This window comes from Blennius ocellaris, assembly GCF_963422515.1.
Source record: "Blennius ocellaris genome assembly, chromosome: 21".
Taxonomy (NCBI): Eukaryota; Metazoa; Chordata; class Actinopteri; order Blenniiformes; family Blenniidae; genus Blennius; species Blennius ocellaris.
The window spans coordinates 16112606-16135162 of record NC_137670.1 but is presented as its reverse complement, the minus strand read 5'-3'; the positions used below and the strand labels follow the sequence as shown (position 1 = coordinate 16135162).

Genomic DNA, 22557 nt, shown 5'->3' with positions numbered 1-22557 from the left:
GGACAGTTGGATTTATCCTTCACATTCAAGTTCGGCCTTATTTCTCGGGGCGGGGAGTTCACCGACTCACAGTTTGCATTTAGTCGTCGTGAAGCGCTAATAACAGACAATCTTTTTCTTGCTCTCTTGCAGGAGTGAGTCAGTTTGAGCCTCAACCGGTTGGCTTGACTCTAATGGGCCCCGTGTATGGTGGTATGTTTAACCTTCATTTTAGATCTGAAGGGCTCTTTGCTTTGATGAAAAGTATTATCAAAAAAAAAAAAAAAAAGAAATATGTCTGAATTTGACATCAGAGCTTATTTAACTCGTTCCAGGAATGGGTGGATTACCTTTTGGTGGAATGAGTCCAGAGAAGCCAAACACCAAATATGGTGAGACGCTCGTAAAGAAAACAGCTTGTTGAGTTGATAGCGAGTATCGTTACGCCTCCGTGCTCTTTACTGTCACACTTTAATGTTCAATATTTATGATGGTTCTTACCTTTTGCTCTGTTTCCCCTCGTTCAGGCATTGGTGGTCTGCAGTTTGGGGGACAGCCTCTCAATACAGGAATGAATGGTGCAGGGAAATTCGGTAATTCGGCTGCAAGTGTTTCAATTTTGTTAAAAAAATTTTGGTGCATCGGAACATTGTGCATCAGTGAAGTTGAATATTCTCTATCTAATTCTGTGACTTTGTTCCAGGATACGGCGGCAGCCCCTATGGGCCTGCAGGTGAAGGTCAGTCTGGAAAATATGGTGAGAACAAATCTGCCTGTGTGTGTTGAACCTGAAAAGGAAAAGTCACATTTATATCCTGATATATATATATTTTCTATCAACTCAATACACTTACAGGTGGATTCGGCGCTGGTATCGGAGGAGACCCTGCACCAGGAAAACAGGGTCAGTCTTGAAATGACCTGAGGTCATTGAGGATGATATTTAAAATTTGATGTGCAAATAGCTGATAAAAACCATTTATCTGTCACTGATGCTTCCATCTGGTGAGACGGCCCCTCCCAGATCTGACTGTGAAAAGAGGGTCTCCGACCGTGTTCTATCAGGTTCTCTCTCTCTCTGCCCTCTGCGCTCTCAGGATACGGCGGATTCCCTACCGGCGGGCAGCTTCTCGGCCTCGGCGGCAACGGAAACAGAGCCGGCAAATATGGTGAGAAGCCGGTTCAGATGCTTCCCGTTGTCATTTCCTCGCCACGCACTTAGAAATCTCGCTCACTATCCTTGTTGGCTGCAGCCCTTTCATGATGTGTGTCGCCGTTTCTAGGCTACGGGAGAATTCCCTTTGAAGCTCAACCTGCTGCACTGAGCCCTGAAGTGAAGTCAACAGGACAATATGGCGGTAAGAACATTGAAGTTTGAAGAAGTTTGACTTTTTGAAGAAATGGGCTGATAGATCTTGATCTGGAATCTATTTCTTATTTGTGCCTGCAGGTCTAGCAGGGTCGCCTTATCAGCCAGAGCATCTCGGACTGGGACAGAATGGACAGTTAGCGGGAAAATATGGTGAGATAAATAAATCTAATCATTTTTTTTTTTTTTAAGTTTAAAAAATGACAATTTATTGAGTGATTGAATGTGACTTGTCAAATCTATGGTAAGGTGGAGCTGAAGGTCCGTATGCACCACAGACTCTTGGCCTTGGCGGTCAAGCAAAATCTTCAGGAGGATATGGTACAGGATATTTCTTTTTTTATTTATTTGCAAGTTTCACACGTTTTACATGTTTACGTAAAGCATTCCCGCCATTATCGCAACAGGTAACCAGGGAGTTTATGAGCCTCAACCTCCCGAATTTGCACCTGAAGGTATTTTAAAACGTCCTCTCTTGTTGTTGTTGCTACTTGTGTTTGCATTAATCCTGATAATAAACTGTACCCCGTGTCTCTTCCCGGCTTCATCAGACCCGGCAGGACTGCCGTATGAACCTCTGCCTGTGCAGCCGGATTCAGCAGGAACTTCCTACGGTGTGTCACTGGAAGACGCCGCCGTCGGAGAGGTTTTCTTAAGGATTGAAAGAAATGACCCCGAACCGTCATTCCGATTCAACCTGTGTTTCTTCCGACAGTGAAAGGAGAGGTGTCGACCCCGGCGCTGACCCCTGGAGGCGACCAGGTGCCTACTGATACATATGGTGAGTCTAAATCTACACGACCGTGTCCTGTGGCCCGGCTGCTGTCAAGTAAATGTTCAAAACCGTTTTCCCTCGCTTTCAGAAAATGTGGGATACATAAATGGACGCGTGCAGCCAGAAGGTGATGAAAGTGACCTATAGGACGAAGAAAACCAAAAAGATCCATTGTTGTGCCTCACGACGGTTCCTTCCTCCTTGATAGTTGCGTCGTTCCCGCCGGCCCCCACCCCCGGCCCCACCCTGCCCTACCCCTCCGCCCACGTGGAGTCGTCCTTCGCGCCCGACCTGCCGCCCGAAGCCGACGTCCGGGACCTGCCGGACCCGGAGGGCACGGCCGGCCTCGTCCCGGACTCGGCACCGGCCACGGAGACGCAGGGCGGCGCCGAGGAGCCCGACGACCTGGTCCAGCAGCAGATGCCCCGTCAGCTACACATCCAGCAGCACCTCAAACTGCATTTTCACCCACAAGGTGAGTCCCGGGGCGAGTTAAAGGGCCACTGGCGTACCCCCAGGTGGCAGTGTCGAGTCACTTCAACTTACTATTATTTTAACTCATATTGGTTGAAAATGAACCAAAATAGGATTTGCTGAATAATTTAACAGCACATTGTTGCAGTGGGTTTGTCATGAATTCACTCCAGAATCGTGATTTTTTTATTTTGTCTTTAACTACATGCCATTTGCATCATGTATTAAATACTATTTGCATTCATTATGCTTATTGTTTATTTAGCCCTGCACTATCTTTAGTCCTTTACTTAACTTCCAAAGTGACGCCTAAATATTTAAACCATCAAAATATCAGGGACTAAAAAAAAATAATTTGCATGTTTCTTTTCTTTTAAGGAGCCAAAAATAACAAATATGATCTGAATGGCTTTTTTGGCAACAGTGGCTATCAGGGTAAGAACTGACTTTTATTTTTTTTCCAATACACTGTGTTTTTCTTCAACAGTCCTGCTTAATTCTGCATATTTTTTATTTCCTTCACAGGTTAAATCGGCTGACAGCAACACATATCCTCCCTTTTATGTTTGGTAGTGTCCTGATTGTATGTGATTTCTATCCTCCTGTGTCCATTAGTATCGTAGCCATATTTTTGTGGTTGTAAGTATGAGATGAAACATTTCAACATTTTTCAGTTTTATTGTAAATTTTCAGGCATCATTTGTTGCTCTGCACTTCCTGTTTACTATACACAAAGACAATGTTGGAAAAAACCGTCATTTGTCTGCTGCATATGGTCAGTATTTGTTTCTTTTTTTTTTTTGTTAATAAAAATCTGTCAGTTTTGTTAGAACATCAATATATTTCTGCCAAAAAAAAAAAATCATTCATTGTATTTATTTTCCATGGGAGAGGGTTTTTCTATGACTTGTTGCAATAATAAGTTGATTATTGTACAGTATTTGATTGAATAAAACCATTTAATAATCCCAGGAGTGGGATATGTTTGTCTTCTCACCAGTGCATGTTTTACTACATTGTCACAAAATAAAAACAACACTTTATTCTAAATGCGTGTACAGGATAAGGAGTTATAAGTGTCATGTGTAAAAACAACTCTCTACTCACATGGCGTCACACTTAAATATGCATACAGTCTCCAGAAAGGGAAACCCTTCAGTTGTACTACATGAACAGTGAAGTTCAGGTATGAGCTCGTTATAAAGCCACAACCAGGCAGAGCTGCAGCCTTGCACATGGCTTTTTTTTTTTGAGGATTACCCCAGCTTAGCTATTAAAGCTGCTCTCTGATTGGCCCCACTAAAAGCATGCCACTTGGCCAGCTCAACAGGTTGCTTACTTGGAATTACACCTGTCCGACGATGGCTTCAGGGACCACCGCTTCCAGCTCATGATGGTGACCGGGGGTCCTGAGTATCATGGCCTCTCCTAGGATGTGAGTGGCGAGGAACATGGACTGATTTTCTTTCTTTCTTTTTTTTTTTTTTTGATTGTAAATGTGAGGCCTCCGGCTGCCGGACGTTGCGATGGTGCTTTACAAAGGACCCCGGCTCTTGGAGTTCGCCAAGACTCCTTCTCACCTCCAGTTCAATAGATTTGTGCTGACGGGTTACCGGCCAGTGTCCACAGCACAGGAGTGCCTCAGGAGCCTCTTCTACATGCACAATGAGCTGGGGAACATTTACACCCACGGTGAGTTAATAAACTGACTTTGTGCTTCATTTGCATTCACTTACACTCCCGTCAGGGGTTTTCCTGAGAATTGAAGATTAAAATAATTTACTAACAGCCCCACCCCTACCCGAGCACACGTGACGGATATATGTGCAAAACAGGCCGCACATGTTTAAAACTCTCACTTGTGGTCAGTCACAAGTCCACTTGACGAGGGTGTGTAATGAGGATATGGGGCATTAGCTGTAATCTGCCCTGGGAATCCCAGTCCTGGAAATATCCAATGGATAACTAGGTCTTTAGAGGTGACAGACACCTTTCAGCTGAACGCCTTCATGTATGTTGAGCAATGCATTTCAGAAAAACTTTTTTTTTTTTTTTTTTAACTTTGTATTTCTAGTGTTTGTTCATATTTCCAGCTTTTTGTGCAGGTTTTACAACGTTGACATTAACTACGACGTGAAACTTAACCGGGGAGCTAAAAACCGCTACGGCCTTGAACCTCCAAAAGCATCTTCTTCTTGACGCCTCCATTTCCTGCGACAGCATAAGTTCATTAAGACGGAAGCAGATAATAAGGGGAAGTGAAGGGTATTGGAATTCAGGGTGGCGCTGAGGCGTCTCTGCATGGAGACATTCGCTTTGTCATAAACCAGAGGGGAATTCAATAGGGATCAACATCGGTCAGCGTTTGTGCAAACATAGAATTATACACCGATTTCCTCCATTAATCCCACTTTACTCTTCCCCGTCACCTCTTATCTTGTTCTTCCTCTTTTGGCTTCTCTTTTTTCTCCTGTCAGGCATTCCTTTCTTCCTCTTCTTGGTGCTGCTGCCTCTCAGTATCCCGTGGTGGGAGGTGGACAACATTTGGATATGCATTATCCACTACCTGGCCTGCCTCAGTCCCACCGTCGGCTCGGTGGCCTACCACGTGTTCATGAACCACGTGGGAGGAGAACACGTGTACGACACCTTGCTGTCCCTGGACATGTTTGGGGTCTGCCTAGTGAACACCCTGGGTAAATTGCAGAACTTAAACTCCTCTGTCCCTGCATGTTATGCACAGAAATCAGAAGTCCCAAGTGTCTTTTTTTAATCCTCCGTGACCGCGTGCAGGTCATGTGAGGAGTTTTTGAGAAATCCACTGAATCAGTCAATAAATAAAATTGTACAGAATCCAGGGTATAAAAAACAATCATTGACATTAAAGTAGCAGTCAGGTTGCCTTCATTGTTCACTTATACTTAATGTTAACCTGAACGTAGCGCCATACATCACGCCGACATTTTTCAATTTTAATCACAAGAGTGAGATTTTAAAGTTACCACTGGTGTCAAGTTACGCTACGGACATATGCTATGTGTAACCGCAAGACTATAAAATATAAAAGCTCTGAGATATTGAGAAAGTAATCTGTATAAATCGGCACATTATGTCACACTAAGCTAATTCCATAATTAGCTGATTTCAAGTTTTACACAATTTTCCAATCCGGAACACAAAAAAACCTATCAAACGCTCACAGCATTAACGGAACGCGCGTCCTTTCCTCTCCAGGCGCCCTCCCCATCATCTACATTACCCTTCTTTGCTATCCAGCCGTGCAGCAAACTGCCATGCTGACCTACATCGTGCTGTCGGCCTACGGGATCTACTGTGCCACCACGGCCCGCACCAACGTCCTGCGCCTGCGGGCCTTCGTCTGGCAGGCCCTGTTCCGCTTCAGCCTCTTCCTGTTCCGGGTGTACGGCAGCGGCGTGGGCAGCCCGCGCTCCCTGCGCCTCTTCGTCACCATGGACTCCCTGGCGGTGGCGGGCGGACTGGTCAACATCGTCCAGATCCCCGAGCGCTTCAGCCCCGGCCTGTTCGACAACTGGGGCAACAGCCACCAGATCATGCACGTCATGGTCATCTGCTCCATTCTCTACCTGCACTGGGGCACACTGGAGGATTTAGCCTGGATTAAGAATTACCAGTGTCCCACCGAGTGACGCGTCCCCCCCCCCCACGACACTCCGCACTGACAAGGCACGAGATTTAGCGAAAGTACGAGGAGAGGAAGTCGCTTTATGCACTTTAGTCCTTTAGCTGCTGAAATTCTCTCCACAAGGGAAGTTTATAATTTGAGATTTGCCAGAGAAGAATAAGACGAACCTGCAGTGTTGTAACTGCGGAGCTCAAATGAACGCGGTGTTGAAATGAAGGTCCTGAGCATACTTGATTTATCGTGTGATAATATGCAGTAGTATTTGGGTGATATCGCCCACGGAAAACATAGCTTATGAACTGGAAATATTTATCCCGGGTGCAATAAATTATATATTTTTATATCTTGGTCTGACCTGTCGTTATTTGAAGAAACTATACCCTCCCTCCTCGCACTTTATTTAAGATGATGTGCAAGAGTGTGCACAAATGTGTGTGTCTGGTCAAGAGTAAAGTCAATTACTGCTGACGTGGCAAAATCAAACACACGCTGTTGTATGCTTCTATTTATTTGCAATAAATGTAAGTTGTATTTACACCTGGGGGAAAAAAAAGAACTAATAATTTTTCTATTGCTAAATGTCACCCATTTCATGTTTTCATCTGTATTTGGCAGCAGAGTTTACATTCTTCTCCAGAGTACTGTTGAATCAACAACGGTCATCTTCAACCCAAAAAGCAACAAAGCACTGAAATAACACATCAAATTAATTGAAATTATGGCCACTTCAAAAAAATCGGGTGCAAATATACGATTTGAATTAGACGTGTGTGTTACAGAAGTAGAATTCCTCGTTTGTGACACAGCAGCTTTTTGTTTTGTTTTGTTCCCCCCCCCCCCTCCCCCCTTGTTGCGACACACCGAATCAATGCATCCTTGTGTTATTTGTAACGCACGGCCGGCCTCTCCCCTCTTCGTCTCTCCCGCCGAGAGCGATCCGGTCCGGTTTGTGTGGATCAGTCGTCGTCCGAGCTGCTCTCGTCCTCGGGCTCCGAGAGGTCGGCGATGGGGAAGCGCAGGATGGCGGCGACTCCACTCAGCTGAGTCAGCTCTGAGGAGACAGGCGGGGGTAAGTCCATACATGTCAGTGAAGCCCAGTGGAACTGAGCAGGATGAGTAAGACTGGAGACTAAATTATCTTTACTTGTTTTTTGGTTTTTTTTTTTTATATAGAGAACGACACTTTGTTTTTAAGAAAACTTTGAAAATATGTACAACGTCAACACAAACAATGTTTTATTCATGCTTACTTGAGCAAAACACAGCGAGATGCTAAAACGCCATTTGAAGGATTCTGCAGCATTGAACATGCATGTAAACCCTCAATATACCCCCCCCGCCTCCTATCAATTCATTAATTTTAATTTTCTACTTTTCTATTATTCATCTATTTTCTATATTTATTATGATCGTTATGTAAGATAGAGCTGACTGTGTGCAGTGCATTATAGAGGTTATTCATTTTAAACTGTCACAACAACTAAGACAACATGACAAAAGAGTGACTAAGACAAAATGGGGAAGTATAAAAATATGAACAATCACTTTAAAAAATAAAAAAGTAACAAATATCCCTGGATCCCGAAGAAGACGCTGAGATTTTCTTGAATAAATCGTCAAAAAAAAAAAATGCTTGTATTCGACTCAAAGTTCTTCATAACTTACGTTCACCCGACACATGAAGACTGGAGAAGATCCTACATGGAGAAAAGAGGGAGAACTCATCAGCTGGAGGATAAATAACCTTTAATCACACCAATTATTAAATGACTCTTTATTTGCAAAATGGCAAATTCTTCATTCAATCTTCAACTTGTGAAGTCAAACAACCCTTGTATGTACGTACATCAGTATTTAGATATTTTTCAAGTGTCTATTCTTATTTATTTATTTATTTACTGGCAGTGTTTTCATCCTCACCTGACATTGCCGCCGTTGTCCCTCACGTTGTCCACCAAGCGAACGTAACGAGCCCTCGTCGGGACGTCCTGATGCCTGGAACAAAGGCGTCACACGTGAACCACGGGAACAACAACAACAACACCGTGTCTGAAAACAAACATCTGCTTGAAGTCTTTCCCAACCGGACGAGACGGACGTCTCGTACCTGAACAACTTGTCGCTGATCAGCAGGGTGTCGACGGCGAGGACGTCGACCGCTTTCTCCACGTGGGCCACTCTGTGGAGACACAAGAGGACGGAGGTTGTCGATGGCCACCGCGCCTCACAGGAAGCCCCCGTTGTTGTGTACGACCGTCGCTCACCCGTAGAAGGCCCTGTCGGGCTCGTGCTGGAGCATTTTGTAGAAGTCTTCCAGGGCTTTCACCTCCCCCGCCGCCTGACAGTTACACGTAAAGGCATGACGGCCCATAGTTTAGAACTCTGCTGGCATTTTAATTTGTAAACAGGATGACTGATTAAAGCTGAGAAATGACAGAACTGCCCGTCACCTTTGTGTCAGAAAGCCGGCTTGTCACACTGGGATCACTAAGGATTTCTGGAAGACAAGAAGCGACTCGGTGAGTCTCCTCCTCAGGGCGAGATGAAACGCTTTCCATTCTCCACGCATCCAGCAGCTCCTACCTTTGAGGGAATATTTATGACCTGATGAGGAGTGAACCAGCATGAACTTGGGTCGATTCTCCAGCAGCAGCTTGTTGTCCTGTCGCACCGCCTCCTTGTAGAGGTAGGTGATAAACTGGTCCTTGACAAACCCCGGGCTGCCCACCAGCACACACTTCACCACTGGGAAAGAGAAATTACGAGACGGATAAACAGATGTACTCGGGAGAAAACCAGCCCACGAGACGGCTTTGTTGGAAAAAAAAACAAAAACCAAAAGAAACATACTAAATGAGCACTAATTCAGTCATAAAGGATAATAGTGAAACCTGGGATGCTGCTTTAACATCAAAACGATGAGGATGACAACATGATGAAGGCTGCAGAAATCCTTAAATAGTGCTTAAACACACTGTGGTAGGAAGAATATCAGAATCCACTACATAAATCTCAGGTTGTTCATGACAGATGTTGCAAATGAGAAAATTTTTAGGGTGGAATTGCACGAGTTTGTTCAATTTTGTGTGTAAGACTAAAAATGATGACCATAAAAAAGACAACGGTTTATAGCAACGATACAAGTGGAGCATGAACCTTTAAAAAAAAAAACAGAACCAAGTGAGGGAAAGAGGAACACAATCTAAGCGTGCACGTCAGCCCTACCGTCAAAATTAATGTGGCGAAGAATCGCCTGCATCACAGCCTCGTAGAATCTCTCCAACGCCTGCAAACAGAAGCTCGCATGAGAACGTGGCCATCCTGCTGCATGACGACATTCAACGTGTAACTTTGTTCAGTAATGAAACTGCCTTTTTCCCTTAAAACATTCAGACTTTACAGGGAAAAAAAGAAAATATATAAGGGCACAATGTGACCTGATTCCAACAATAAAGTGCCACAAATGGACCAATTTAAAGTGATGAGAGGAAGAACCCACAGTGATTTACCTTCTCGTGTTGAGTGCAGCTTCCCCTTCTCTTGCGAGGAATAGTAACTTCTACTTTAGCGCGAAGCAGCGTCATTGCTGGGGTCACCAGCACCAGGTTGGCCAGACCCTCCTGCATCACCACGGCGGCCACGTCTGCTTTCTGTGCCGCATCACATGCCTGCTCTAAAAAAAAAAAAAAGAAAGAAAGAAAGAAATTGGACCTGAAACTAAATGAATGAACGTCAGCTCGATTCACCAATAAAGAAAAATTCAACAATGTTCTGCTGTGGGTTTTTTTTAAAGCATTGCATACCGATGCGATCCAGCACCACGCTGTCCCAGTTCTTCTTAGCGAGAGTGAACTTTCTGTTGAGTTCAAGCTCAATAGTGTGGTAAGCACCCATCTGAAAAGAAAAACAAAAAAACAACAACAAAAGAAAAATACCAAATTAAGCACTTTTGGTCAAATCGTGCTTATCGAGCTACCGAGATGTAGACCAATTAGAAATCCCAGACCTTGACGTACTGGTTCTCCTCGAGGTTGGTGCCCTTCACTCTCAGCCGGCAGGCCTGGGAGTCGAAGTCGATGGTCTCCACACATAATGTCAAAGTCGTCCGAACTCTCGAGCTGCCGACGCTCCCTGTCGTTGACTCTGTCTGCACTTTCCTGCAGGAACGAGGGGCAGCGGCTTCACTTTAGACTCTCTGTCACTTTGACTTACTGACAGAAAGACGGCAAACCCGGTTGGAAACAGTGAAATAGTAAAGATGGTGCTGTCTTATATAATAGTGCCGTGATGTCTGTGTGGAACACATTCAATGTATTTCATATAGAAACATCCAACAGATCTGAAGCGGCTTTTATAAAAATGGCTGTTACACCTCAATGAGTGGTGGTGAGGAGTACAATGTGATCATCATCAGCTAAATAAACATTGAAGCACTGCTTATTTAAAAGAAATAGACCCATAATCGTGCCTCATTGCAAATAAATTCACAAGCTCAACTCACATCTCTAAGAACTGGGGGGGGCTTGTAGCTTGAGCTTATGTGCTTGGGATTTTGTTACATACCTGATTGTGGAAGCCCTCAAGCTGTCCCCCACCTGCAGCAGGTTGTAGGTGTGCCACATGTCCTCCGCCTCCTCCGGCATCAGGGTCACCTGCCTGGAGGGAGAGATCACGATCCATCACACGCAGACCCGGACACACAGGGTGCTGCAGGATTCCCACGCCACTTTGTCTCATACTTTTATACATAGCTGATGTAGCAAATGATACATCTAAGGACTGTAATAGTGTGTATATTTAGATAGCTTTATTAATGGCCTGAACTAAATATTATTTAATTATTGTCCTTCATCCAGACCTGCGACGTTGGTTTACCACCACCTGGTAAAGCATTGTGAATTGCCTGCATGAATAGTGTTAAAGAAATAAATCGGCCTTTTAAAACAGTAAGAAGCTGCTACCAAAACGTTAAAAGCCTTTCTAAAAAACAAAATCCTGTTTAATTTCTCATTATAACTGAAATTGGGGGAAAAAGTGGGATTTAGTTCAAATAGTATTGTAATATATAACATATCCATGGCAAATTAACTTTTTCATCAACCTCAAGCGTAGACAAGCTTCCAGATCGTTATTTATCGGTAATAACCGAGGAGACGGTGATAAACATGGAATTACACATGTGAGGTCTGTTTTGTTTACTTTGTCATGCAGCTGGAGTGTGTGTGGCACAAGTCTGCGAGCTTTTTGTTGCATGTGTTTACGCGTATGGACAACAAAATGGTCCCCGTCAATATAAATCGGAATGATTTCCAAACTGACGCGTCTGAAAGTGAATTATGTCCAGTCGTCGGCAGTGATCGCGTTGACACATGGACAAGTCGGAGAGAAAATAGCATGCTGGTTAGCTGACGAAGCTTAGCCGCCGCGCCTCACTCACCCGGCGTAATCTTTCTCAATGTCTTTATGGAGCAACTTCATGATCGAACCCTTGTGTGGCACAAATAGTCTCACTGGTGTCAAACCGACAGGTTTGTCCGAGTTTGAGTCATGTTTTTCTTTCTCTTGTTTCTTTGTTCAACCTGTCAGTGAATGTGGCTGAGCCATCTCGTCTCACTTCAGAATGAATCACTCCGCGGTGCGTGACGCGTTTGGCCGGGCGCGGGGACATTGCGTCATGCGATCGTGCGTCGTCGATCCCATCCCAACTTGGTCACTTCCGTGGGTGTCGCTTTTACTGCGCAACAAACACAAAAGCCGCACAAAACTGAAATACCGCACAAGCATCGACAAGCGTAGTCCGATTCGGTTTGTTTCGCAACACCGACGATCCACAGCGGGGAAAGTGGCGCGCCTATCCTTAAAGTAGCCTCATTTTGTTCTACATTGTAGTTTGAGATAAGTAAATAATGAGTGATGCTGGCAACGGCCAATCCGGGACAAGAACGGATGCCCGAAGGCCCGCCTACTTAAGAAAGTAGCCAATCAGGGCTCGATAGCGATCATCCCACTTCCGTTCACCTCGCTTTGAGCTAACGCTCGCCTAGCCTTTTTTTTTGTCGATGGCATGGTGCTAGTAGCCGCGGCAGAAACACCGCCGTCACGAGAAAAGCAAATCCTTCAGGGCGAATTCGGACATCCGGTGAAAACCAGTAGTCTAATGTAGATTTCTAAAGTCCATTTTTAACAGTCCAATACCCGACCTCAGATTTTGAGGTTGCTAATTCAGCGCCAAGGTTAGCGAGCTCGCGGGCTAACGATAGCCGATTAACGCTAAACTAGTGGGGCTAACGGTAACTCGGTGTCCTACACACGGCTTTTATCCGGACAAGTTTTAAAACAAAAGAAACGACCGCATTTGGAAAATAGCATGGCAGAAGCCGACAAGCTGAACATCGACTCTATCATACAACGTCTGCTGGAAGGTAGGACTCGGTATTCCGCCTGATATGTATTCACAGCGGGTAGCCATTTTAGCTAACGGGGGGCTAGACAACGATAGCCGCCACAGATTCGCTTCATCTGTCGCTTCATGCAAACGAAGCGCAACACTTCTCGTCCGTTGCTCGTTGTCTGCAGCATCCAAAGTGTGACTCGATTACAATATGTGCCTGTAATGTTTTAAGTGTGTACTCTGAAGTGTATTACTAAAGGAGTTTTCTCAATATAAGCGGTGACGAGAACGACCCATCGCAGCTTTGCACGGACGAATTGACCACAATGTTACTGTTAAAAGTAAAGGCATCGGCGTTATGCATTAAGTTGAGGTTTTATAGTCGAATTCAAAAGAAATTCTCGTCAACCCGCTTCTTAAATGCAACATGACAAATTGTAAGCCTAAAACTCCAGTCAAAAGGCTGCAGTTATTGTAATAAATACACTTTTGACCCCCTTATTATTGTTTATACCTATTGGATGTTCTAAGCAATATTTCTATCATAAGCAAGTCTTCTTGGTTGTCTGCACGTTTTTACAAAACTGAGGAGCTCCACAGTTCTCTTTATTTTTAGCTGTAGCAAGTAAATCATGTTGTGACCAAATGTCTTGTGATTTGTGATCGTAACCAAGCTTTTTGCTATGAAACGCAATCTCAAGGATTATTCGTTACCGGAACATCTTTAATATTTCACACCAAATTGCGTGTACTGGTCGTGGTTCCGCAGAAGGAGAATCGGTAGATGAATAAACCGTGTGCACATGTCCGTGGTTTAGGTTGACATCTAAAATGTTTTAACGACACTGTTTACAGCTCTTGTTTACAGCTCTTTTTTTGTTTTTTTCGTCTTCGCTACAGTGAAAGGCTCCAGACCTGGCAAAAATGTTCAGCTGACAGAGAATGAAATCCGTGGTCTCTGCCTCAAATCCCGGGAGATCTTCCTCAGCCAGCCAATCCTGCTCGAACTTGAGGCGCCCCTCAAGATTTGTGGTGAGGCTTAGTTGTGTTCTTTAGCGCCAAGGGAATTCGCAAGTGTGGTCGCACAGCATTTTCAGACTCTCGATGGCTTGTTGTGGCTTAGAGTGCTGGACTAATAAGAGGAGGCTTACACTGACATAATGTTGTGTTTTCACATGACCAAACGCTGTGGGCTTTCTGAATCACAGGCCATTGGAAGCAGACTGTCTTTACAAACAACACGTGAACTGAAACGTTTTAGTACAGAATACAGCGTGTGCTCTGACCTTGCCACACAAAGAACTGAATTGACAAGCTGATAATAACTTGTCAGTACTGTAATCTTTTGGACTGCAAGCTTCTCAAACGTGTCCTATGTTACATTTCTGATTGAACTTAATTCCAAAGAAAACCCAAAAAACCCAGCATTTTAGATTTCAAGGTCTTTCAGGTTTCCTCCCCTTTAGGGATGAAGAGCATCAGCTATCTTAAAACACAAACTATGAAACAACACTTGTAGGAACGGTGTTCCTCTCAAAGAACACATGACCACTCATAGTCTCAAATGTTTTGGCCAATATCCACAATGCCAAGTGTTGTTGTACCTCTATTCCAGCCACTGAGCCTTTGTTGTACTCGTACACACAACATGAAAATCATACCTTTGACCAACATTTCCCGTTTCTCCTCTCTCCAGGTGATGTTCATGGACAGTACTATGATCTGCTGAGGCTGTTTGAATATGGGGGCTTCCCACCAGAGAGCAACTACCTGTTCCTGGGAGATTATGTAGACCGAGGCAAGCAGTCCCTGGAAACCATCTGCCTGTTGCTGGCCTACAAGATCAAATATCCAGAAAACTTTTTTCTGCTGAGGGGAAACCATGAGTGCGCCTCCATTAACAGAATATACGGCTTCTATGATGAGTGTAAGTCTTTTCTCACACCACACTGATTCAGATGTTGAGGCTAACGGTTCACTGTCAGTAGTGACAATAGTACGAATAGTGTACAAATAAACATGTTTTAACTGATAAGGGAGGAATTGATGTGCATTGCTTGGATTAAGATCAACCTTTTTTGTCTTCTCTATTCCCAAGAAATGTCTCTTCTGTCGTAACCTTGAAGTAATCTCCATATATTCTTTAAAGATATTTAAGCAGAAAGTGATCCGCTGATACACCTGTTTCTCTGGATGTGGTGTTTTCATCCAATCTACAGTAGGCGACAAACAATGAAAATAGTGCTTTTAACAAGTGTTTAGTCTGCTCTCCATGTGAGAAGGTTCACAGAGTATCAAAGTGAAGTGTTGAGCAAAGGTTTACAAGTCAGATGTTCCTATCTGCTTCTGCTAGCAGTCTGCTGGCTTTCTGTTTTTATTATCAAGCAAAAATGTGTCCTTCACTTTGAAAAGAGATCATGAATCACCAATTCCAGCAGGCTCACTGAAGCAATGCCCACAACATTTTCAAGTACACTGTGAGTTTCAGTCCTTTCAAACCTGACAGTGAAACTAATCCAGCAATAAAAGTACACGTAATAACCTGTCAGTCCACCGAACCACAGGCTGCAATAAAACTGTATTAGTAATGATTGAAGGCTACTTCTAATCTGATGCAGTCCACACAAATGATTTTATACCCTTAAAGATTAGATTGTGAGTTTTTTTTTTTTTCGTGTTTCCCACAGGTAAGAGGCGATACAACATAAAGCTGTGGAAGACATTCACTGACTGCTTCAACTGTTTGCCAGTCGCAGCCATTGTTGATGAGAAGATCTTCTGTTGCCATGGAGGTATCCTCGTCAAATCCTTCATTCCGGCCCCTCTCCACAGTGTGCATGCTAACCTTCCTCTGTTCTGTTGTCCGTGTCAACATGACGGTCGAATGTGTGCGGGTCTGCACTGTGTGACTAAACCTACCTGCACTTTCTATTCATAGACACGGCTGTAGATAAACAGGTCAACTTTAGGTTTCTGTGCCCACACTACTAAAAAAAAAGGGGGGGGAAAGTGTTGCAATCAGTTACTCAGAACACATACAGGAAAAGAGACGTAGAGTTTTAACACCTGCTGAGGTGGACTCGACTAAACCAGGAAAGAACTAGATCATCAGAAGAGTTCAGAGTACAGACGCCAGCAGTCCGTTGCAGCTATCTCGTGCCTTTGAGCGCCACCATGCAAATAAATATAAACAGGCGCTGATAATGATGAGGGTAAATTCCACCTTCTGCTTCACAGGTTTATTGTTACATAACACACGGCCATGATATTGCTTGTTTGCCAGAGTTATTCAATTGTTTGGCGCAATAAAGTCTCGTATCTTCTTTTTCCACACATGCACATCTCAGTTGTCATGTCGAAAGCTAGTTTATTTTTAATTGTTTAAATAAGCTTCAGAATTTGGGGATAAAATGGACGCAGCTGAGATGTTGGATTCGTGGCTTTGTGAAATTGACCCGGCCCGTCTTGTCCTCCTCCAGGCCTGTCCCCGGACCTCCAGTCTATGGAGCAGGTGCGAAGGGTGATGCGCCCCACTGACGTGCCTGACCAGGGCCTCCTCTGCGACCTGCTGTGGGCGGATCCAGACAAAGACGTGCTGGGCTGGGGAGAGAACGACCGCGGCGTCTCCTTCACGTTCGGCGCCGACGTGGTCACGAAGTTCCTCCACAAACATGACATGGACCTCATTTGTCGAGCCCATCAGGTCAGTACAAGTAGAGGCCGTTTGTGAGGTCAGGGGAATTAAGGTCGTATTAACGAATTACTTAATTTATTAAAAAAAACAAACGTGGGAGAACGGGAACATAATTCATTGTTACAGGACAGTAGTTGATGTCCACTGGTAGAATTCTTCCCTGCCAGGTCAGGAGGCCACCGTTTGATTCCCGGGCAAGGCAATAATTATTTTCCCGATTTTGCATTTTGTATATTATAGTTTTACCTATTTGTTTTTTGTATTGTTTATGTTGTGGTTTTCTAATTTACATATTTTTTTGGCCTATTTTGGCGAACAGTTGCTGCATTTCACTGCCACACTTGACAACTGAAATGGGATCCTTCAATTAAAATTGAGCTTTTAATCATTTAAAACTGAGAACTGAAGAAAAAAAGTCTTTAAAATGAACAAAACATATTTATTTGAATTCTTGAAAAGAAATGTTGCGTTGAATTCAAACCCCGCCGACCGTGTGAGAGGCGAGAATTGTTCTCTATAGAATTTTCCCTCCAATGAAGGAAAACAACATGAAGAGAGGAGAGATAATAATATAGCATCTATCTATGGTGGTGTATTTGTGTGCCGTGGTTTAATGCTGTTGCATATTTCAACAAACGCCGTGCAGAAGTGCTGCAGGTGGAAGTACTTTAATAGCAGCTGCAGCAAAGTGGAACCAGCAGGGAATCATTAACCCTTCAGCACATTTTGGTTTCTGCACAGCTTGGTAGCAACAGAATTCCACTAAATGTGTTTTGACAGACACAAGTTTTAATTGTAATAATTGTGGTAGTCTTCGGGCGGGGCGATATGGCCTCAAATCAATATCAGGATATTTTGATCAGTTCACCTCGATAACGATAAACAGGTAACTACGCCACTGTGCACAAAAAACAATGTTTGTAGCAGTTATATTGATAGTACGACTCCCCTGGACTTATTTATTGCCACTTTAAATCACTGTAAAATGACAGTCTGAAAATAAATGAAGAAAATACAAATTAAGTACTTTTAGTGAAGATTTCTTGAAGAGCTGATGAGCACAGATGACCTGAAAACACTGGATTTCTCCACAGTGATGTGAAAAAAGACCCTCTAACCTAATTCTCCTGAAAGAATTTACATATTCTGAGTGTAAAATGACTTTTTCTCGTCCAGCCTGACGGACGGCGAGTCGCCACACGGCGCTCTGCCCGCGATGGAGGCTCAGATTCCCGCAGCTCGCGTCACTCTGATTCTCAATGCGGACGATTTGCTCCGATGGCTTCTAAAGCCGTTCACTTCAGCCGCCGTTACAACTTCTGAACCTCCTCCATCACCTCCTCTCCATTTTAATTACAGACTGGATGGGTGGAGTCGTGTTTCTCGTGCAGTGCAGCGTCTTAAAGGGACAGGCTACCGACGCAATTTCAGTATCTGTAAAGTTTCGGTTTATTGCCGAGGTCGTCTAGTTTTTTTCCCACTCTTGTTGAAGTTTCATGCTCTTATGCAGATCGGTTGTAAATTGAGAGTATAAGTGTCGTATTGTTTAACAAGTACAAGTAACACAACCGTAGTTTTTTTCTTCAACAGGCTTTGGTGTGAATGAGAAATGTGGCGTGTTGCTTTAAATCCACTGACGGCGCCTCTTGACTGCTCTGTGTCTGCAGGTGGTTGAGGACGGATACGAGTTCTTCGCCAAGAGGCAGTTAGTGACTCTCTTCTCGGCTCCAAACTACTGCGGGGAGTTCGACAACGCCGGAGCCATGATGAGCGTAGACGAGACCCTCATGTGCTCATTCCAGGTGGGCGGCGCCGCCGAGCGCGTCTCGTGCACCCCGTCGTCTTCCGCCATCATTCCCGTCTCACCCTCGTCGCTCTCTGCCCTTTTCAGATTCTCAAACCTGCCGACAAGAAGCTGTTCTATAGCGGCGGAGGGGGCTTGGGCTCCGGACGCCCCGTCACTCCTCCCAGGAAAGCCAAGAAATGACACCAGTAGTTCGCCCTTGACCTTTTTACCCAGCCCTCCTGCCCTCTCTACCTCTCTTCTCCTTTCTCTCACCAAACAGCCAGAAATCAAACCTATACCCAGGGCTTTTTTTTCCTTTTTTATCTGTACTTGTTAAAACATTTAATGTTACGAATTGTCTGAGTGTGTGCGTGAGCGTGCGTGCGTACGCGTGGGCGGACCACCGACGTGTCCCGTCTGCAGGTGAGCATTAAAATCATGTGTGCACGTGTACATTCTGTGTGAGAGTATTAGAGATTTATACTTTCCCTTTGCTCTTGCCACTCCTCCCGTGGAAAGGTCGAAACCACAGTGTCTGTCTGTACAGTAATTTGACTGAAAACGCAGGGTTTGGGAGGCGGCGGCGGGCGGCTGCCGTCACGGTGGATTTAGCAGCAGACCCCTGCCAGCAGGTGGCGTGTGTGTGCGTGTGTGTGTGTGTACCAGTGGAGGAGGGGAGGGGGGGTGTTTTGGTTTCCCTGTCCTCTGTACTGTAAAATCTCCAACACAGGGGTGTGCGTGTCTGTACAGTTGTGAGAGAAAGTATGTGACCCCTTTGGGGGCCACTTGGATTTCAGCATAAATTGGTCATAAAATGTGTTCTGATCATTGAAGTCGCAACAATAGACAAACACAGTCTGCTTAAGCGAGTACCTCACAAAAAATGACAGGTTTTTATCGATTCTAACGTGTAAACATTCACAGTGCAGGATGGGAAACTCCAGAAGGCGTCTTTTCTTCAGTTGGAGCCGTTCTGTTGTTGATTTTCTTCTATGCTTGAGGTCGTTGTCTTGTTGCGTTACCCATCCTCGGTTGAGCCTCACTCGGCGGACAGATGGTCTTAATGTTTTTCCTGCAAAATGTCTTAAATAAACTTGGGGGAATTAGTTTTCCCATCGATGGCAGCAAACCATGGCGCCACCGCCGCCATGTTTCACAGTTGGCGGGAGGTTTTGGTGTTGCTGTGCTTCTTCTCCACACAGCGTTGTCTGTTCCTTCCAAACAACTCCACTTTGATTTCATCTGTCCACGGAATATTTCTTTATATTCTGTATATTAGAAGCGTTGAGCCGACACGCTAGGATTCTTCTTCCTCTCACTGAGATGCGTTGTGCTCTCTCAGTTCTCTTGACAGGACGACCACGCCGAGGGAGAGCAGCTACCGTGCTGAACTTTCTCCATTTGTAGACGGTCCATCTTACCGTGGACATAGAGAAATACCTTTTTTTCAGCCTTTCCAGCTTCATGCCAGTTAACAATTCTTGATCGTAGATCTTCTGTGAGCTCTTTGGTGGGAGGCATGGTTCACATCAGGCAATGCTTCCTCACCCTTTTCCAGCCCTGCACTGAGCACGTTTACAGGTTATGTTCAATAAAAAGATGAAATCATTTCCTTGTGCGGTGTTAGTTTAAGCAGACTGTTTGTCTAATGTGACTTCGGGGGAAATCAGAACACATTTTATGACCAATTAATGCTGAAATCCAAGTAATCCCGAGTGGTTCACGTGCCTTCTCTTACAGCTGTATGTGCACGCAGTGTTTTGCCTGTTTGAGCGCGACGTCTCGATCAGAGCGAGCACACACACCTACTCTTCTCTCTCTCTCACACACACACACACACACTCGCACGTACATGACTCTTCAGATTCATATGAGCCAGAGCTGTAAAAACCCCATACAGTTTAGGTTTGTACAGATTTGATTACTTGAAAGAGATTTTTTGTGAATTCGTTTTGTAGTCTTTCATCAAGTTGACCAATAAAGCGCGAATCTGAGCTGCACCGTCTCTTCTTGTCTTGTTTTCTGTTTCATAATCCAGCCGCTGATGTGCAGCAGTTTTGTGGAGAATCCAAACAACTGTCACCATGTTTAAATGGTCCCTTAACCTTTTTTAACATTTGCTCAAGTCTTTATTTTCTTTTTCTTTTTAAATGAACTCCAATGTCAGACAGAAAAGGCAGTTTCCTTTGAGCCCAATGAAAAAAAAGTTTTCTGTTGGTATTCAGACGTACACTAACTCTTGGCTTTTCCACGAAAACCAACAAGGGAAGGAACATTTGTCCTGTAATGTTCAATGTAGGTTACCTACAAGCCTGTTAGCCCTTAGAAATGGTGCCGTAAAGAAACATGCATCCAAGTCAAGTATTGTTAAAATGAATAAGCTGTCAAACATTATACTTGAGTTTTGATCCTGCATAATTCCAGTGTTTTAAGGGGTATATCATTTTCTTAGTCTTACAAACAATGTATCTAACAGTATAATCAGTAATGCTAACGGGGTGGAAGAGCACTACGGTATATAATCTATCATTTACACTAAAAGTATATATTTAAAAGTGCAAGTTGCACAAAGGTAATCTCACAAAAGCAGCAGTACAAAATATGGTGAGGTGTCAAGTTAAAAATCTGTCAAGAAGAATAGAATTTAATAGAAAATGGCTTTGTAGAAGCAAATTGCTAAAAAAAAAAAAAATGGAGCTGAATGCGTCTTTTGTGGGGGAAAAAAACGATGAGTGAAAGTTTGAAACTGCAAGATGAAGCGACATCAGTCCAACAAACACTCTGAAATAACATAAAAGAAAAAGAAGCTCTAATGTCACCAGCTGGTGGATTGAGTTGAATAAGCTTCCAAAGTTAGAATTAAGTGATTTTCAGTAAAACTATAGTAAATGTAGAATCTATCAGACTATTATTTGAAACAAAAAGTAAAGCCTCCTTTCAGAAATCGTAATAAATTATTCTATAAAATTACAGAAATTAAAAGTACTTTGTGTAAAGATGATATGAAGACAGTTATGAAAGGATTTGCTTGTGTCACTATGATAACATAAAATGTGTATCTGAAAAACAATATTAAAAACGTAGTTTAAAAAAAAAATTAAAAAAAGGTGACCATTTCTAAACTCACAACCCGCAAACTAAAATGATGCATTGATCAGATGGTAGTCAATTTGGAAAATGTGACATTTTCAGTTGCTGTATTTTCCATTTTGTTGAGCGATATGAAAAATAATTGAAATATTCAGTTTGTATGTAAAAATATTAGCTGCATTAAAGTTTGGACGGCGGTTTGGAGAAATAAATGAAACAATTTGTTACCAGTTATTGTTCCTGGGGACTTTTCATTGATACTCATATCTTATTTTATTTTTGTATTTGTACTGTAGTTTGGACAGCTTAAACTCTCAAATGAGTATCACATCTCCTTTCAGTTCTTCTTGTCTTGGTTCTGAGTGTGCGGGTCTGCGGGCCGTCCTCCACAGGGAGGCAGTGTTTTGTTCCTTTCACTCCTCCATCATCCACTGGACCACATACCAGCATCAAGAACATGATTAATACATTCCTGAGGAGGACGGCTCGCTCTTCACGTGAACCCTGATTTACCAACTTCAATGTATGCTTTGGTAAAAGATATTTTATTTATTTATTTATTTATTTTAATGGGGAAAAAAATTTAATTAACTTTATTTTCATGCAAGACTTGTTCGGCCGTCATTCTATATTTATCAAAAAAAGGCTCTCGTTTCCTTCTTAGGCATTTCTCGGGCTCTTTTTGCATTCATTCGTCTTCCTGTCATCGACACCCTCTTTCAAGATGCCCACCCTGTTCCTTTTGCTTTCCTTTTACAGGATGGGAGAGGTGAGAGGCGAAGGGTAACTGGGTCAGGTCCCGGACTACAAGGAAGGAGAAAGTCTTGCATGGAAATGGATTTTTTTGGTAAAAAATTTCCGGCCCACCTACATTATATTTGATGAATAAAATAATTTATCTACAATTAAAATGGTACAAAGAGTGGGGCCCAAATTCAATAAAAGTGCATTTCTTAGATCCTGAACAAGAACCACACGGTTGACTGAATGTCTGATCAGAGTCACTCCGTCACTCCGTCACTTCCTGTCTTTTGGCAAACTGCACCGCTCTCCGTCAGTACTTGGCTGCTCCACCTTTGCTCATTCTTCCTCCGGAGTACAATCCTCTGTACATTTATAGCGGGGCGATGGCGACTTAAGGTCACCCTTGGCCGTCAGAGGCGGCCGAGTCTCAGATTCTAGCTGCAGTGCTTCTGTGGGATTATGTTTCTAAATTCTGTGTTGGTCAGTGAGTCTTCAAGACTGAAATGTGACCTTGTTCTCCAATCAGTGGAAGTGTTCTGTCCTCAATGCAGTCAAGAAGAAGAAAGAAAGAACAAAAACAACAACCCCAGA

General features: G+C 43.7%; 3 protein-coding genes across 3 annotated transcripts; 2 read left to right on the top strand and 1 right to left on the bottom strand.

Moving 5' to 3' along the window:
- Positions 1-4123: 4123 nt before the first annotated feature.
- LOC308145346 (progestin and adipoQ receptor family member 4-like) lies at positions 4124-6265 on the top strand (the record flags this gene model as incomplete). Its single annotated transcript, XM_080516739.1, has 3 exons — positions 4124-4289; positions 5075-5293; positions 5832-6265. The coding sequence occupies 3 exons, from the start codon at positions 4124-4126 to the stop codon at positions 6263-6265; spliced, it is 819 nt and encodes a 272-aa protein (XP_080372865.1).
- An 837-nt stretch (positions 6266-7102) lies between these two features.
- On the bottom strand, positions 7103-11876 carry pelo (pelota mRNA surveillance and ribosome rescue factor). Its single transcript, XM_080516845.1, has 13 exons — positions 11699-11876; positions 10825-10917; positions 10268-10418; positions 10065-10155; positions 9771-9934; positions 9487-9547; positions 8845-9006; positions 8712-8758; positions 8526-8599; positions 8369-8440; positions 8182-8256; positions 7927-7958; positions 7103-7312 (listed from the first exon to the last, which is right to left on the bottom strand). The coding sequence occupies exons 1-13, from the start codon at positions 11737-11739 to the stop codon at positions 7218-7220; spliced, it is 1158 nt and encodes a 385-aa protein (XP_080372971.1). The 5' UTR covers positions 11740-11876; the 3' UTR covers positions 7103-7217.
- A 433-nt stretch (positions 11877-12309) lies between these two features.
- LOC308145415 (serine/threonine-protein phosphatase PP1-gamma catalytic subunit B-like) lies at positions 12310-20137 on the top strand. The gene is made up of 7 exons (XM_080516846.1): positions 12310-12683; positions 13553-13684; positions 14349-14579; positions 15340-15444; positions 16132-16355; positions 18014-18148; positions 18238-20137. The coding sequence occupies exons 1-7, from the start codon at positions 12629-12631 to the stop codon at positions 18331-18333; spliced, it is 978 nt and encodes a 325-aa protein (XP_080372972.1). The 5' UTR covers positions 12310-12628; the 3' UTR covers positions 18334-20137.
- Positions 20138-22557: the final 2420 nt, after the last annotated feature.

What these genes read in the sequence shown, in the direction of transcription:
- LOC308145415 (XM_080516846.1), top strand. Translation starts at nt 12,629, where the DNA reads ATGGCAGAAGCCGACAAGCTGAACATCGACTCTATCATACAACGTCTG. An exon ending in GGCGCCCCTCAAGATTTGTG is followed by an intron (nt 13,685 to 14,348) that starts GTGAGGCTTAGT and finishes TCCTCTCTCCAG; the next exon opens with GTGATGTTCATGGACAGTAC. An exon ending in GATCTTCTGTTGCCATGGAG is followed by an intron (nt 15,445 to 16,131) that starts GTATCCTCGTCA and finishes GTCCTCCTCCAG; the next exon opens with GCCTGTCCCCGGACCTCCAG.
- pelo (XM_080516845.1), bottom strand. Translation starts at nt 11,739, where the DNA reads ATGAAGTTGCTCCATAAAGACATTGAGAAAGATTACGCCGG. An exon ending in CCCGACAGGGCCTTCTACGG is followed by an intron (nt 8,441 to 8,525) that starts GTGAGCGACGGT and finishes GTGTCTCCACAG; the next exon opens with AGTGGCCCACGTGGAGAAAG. An exon ending in GACAACGGCGGCAATGTCAG is followed by an intron (nt 7,959 to 8,181) that starts GTGAGGATGAAA and finishes TTCTCCATGTAG; the next exon opens with GATCTTCTCCAGTCTTCATG.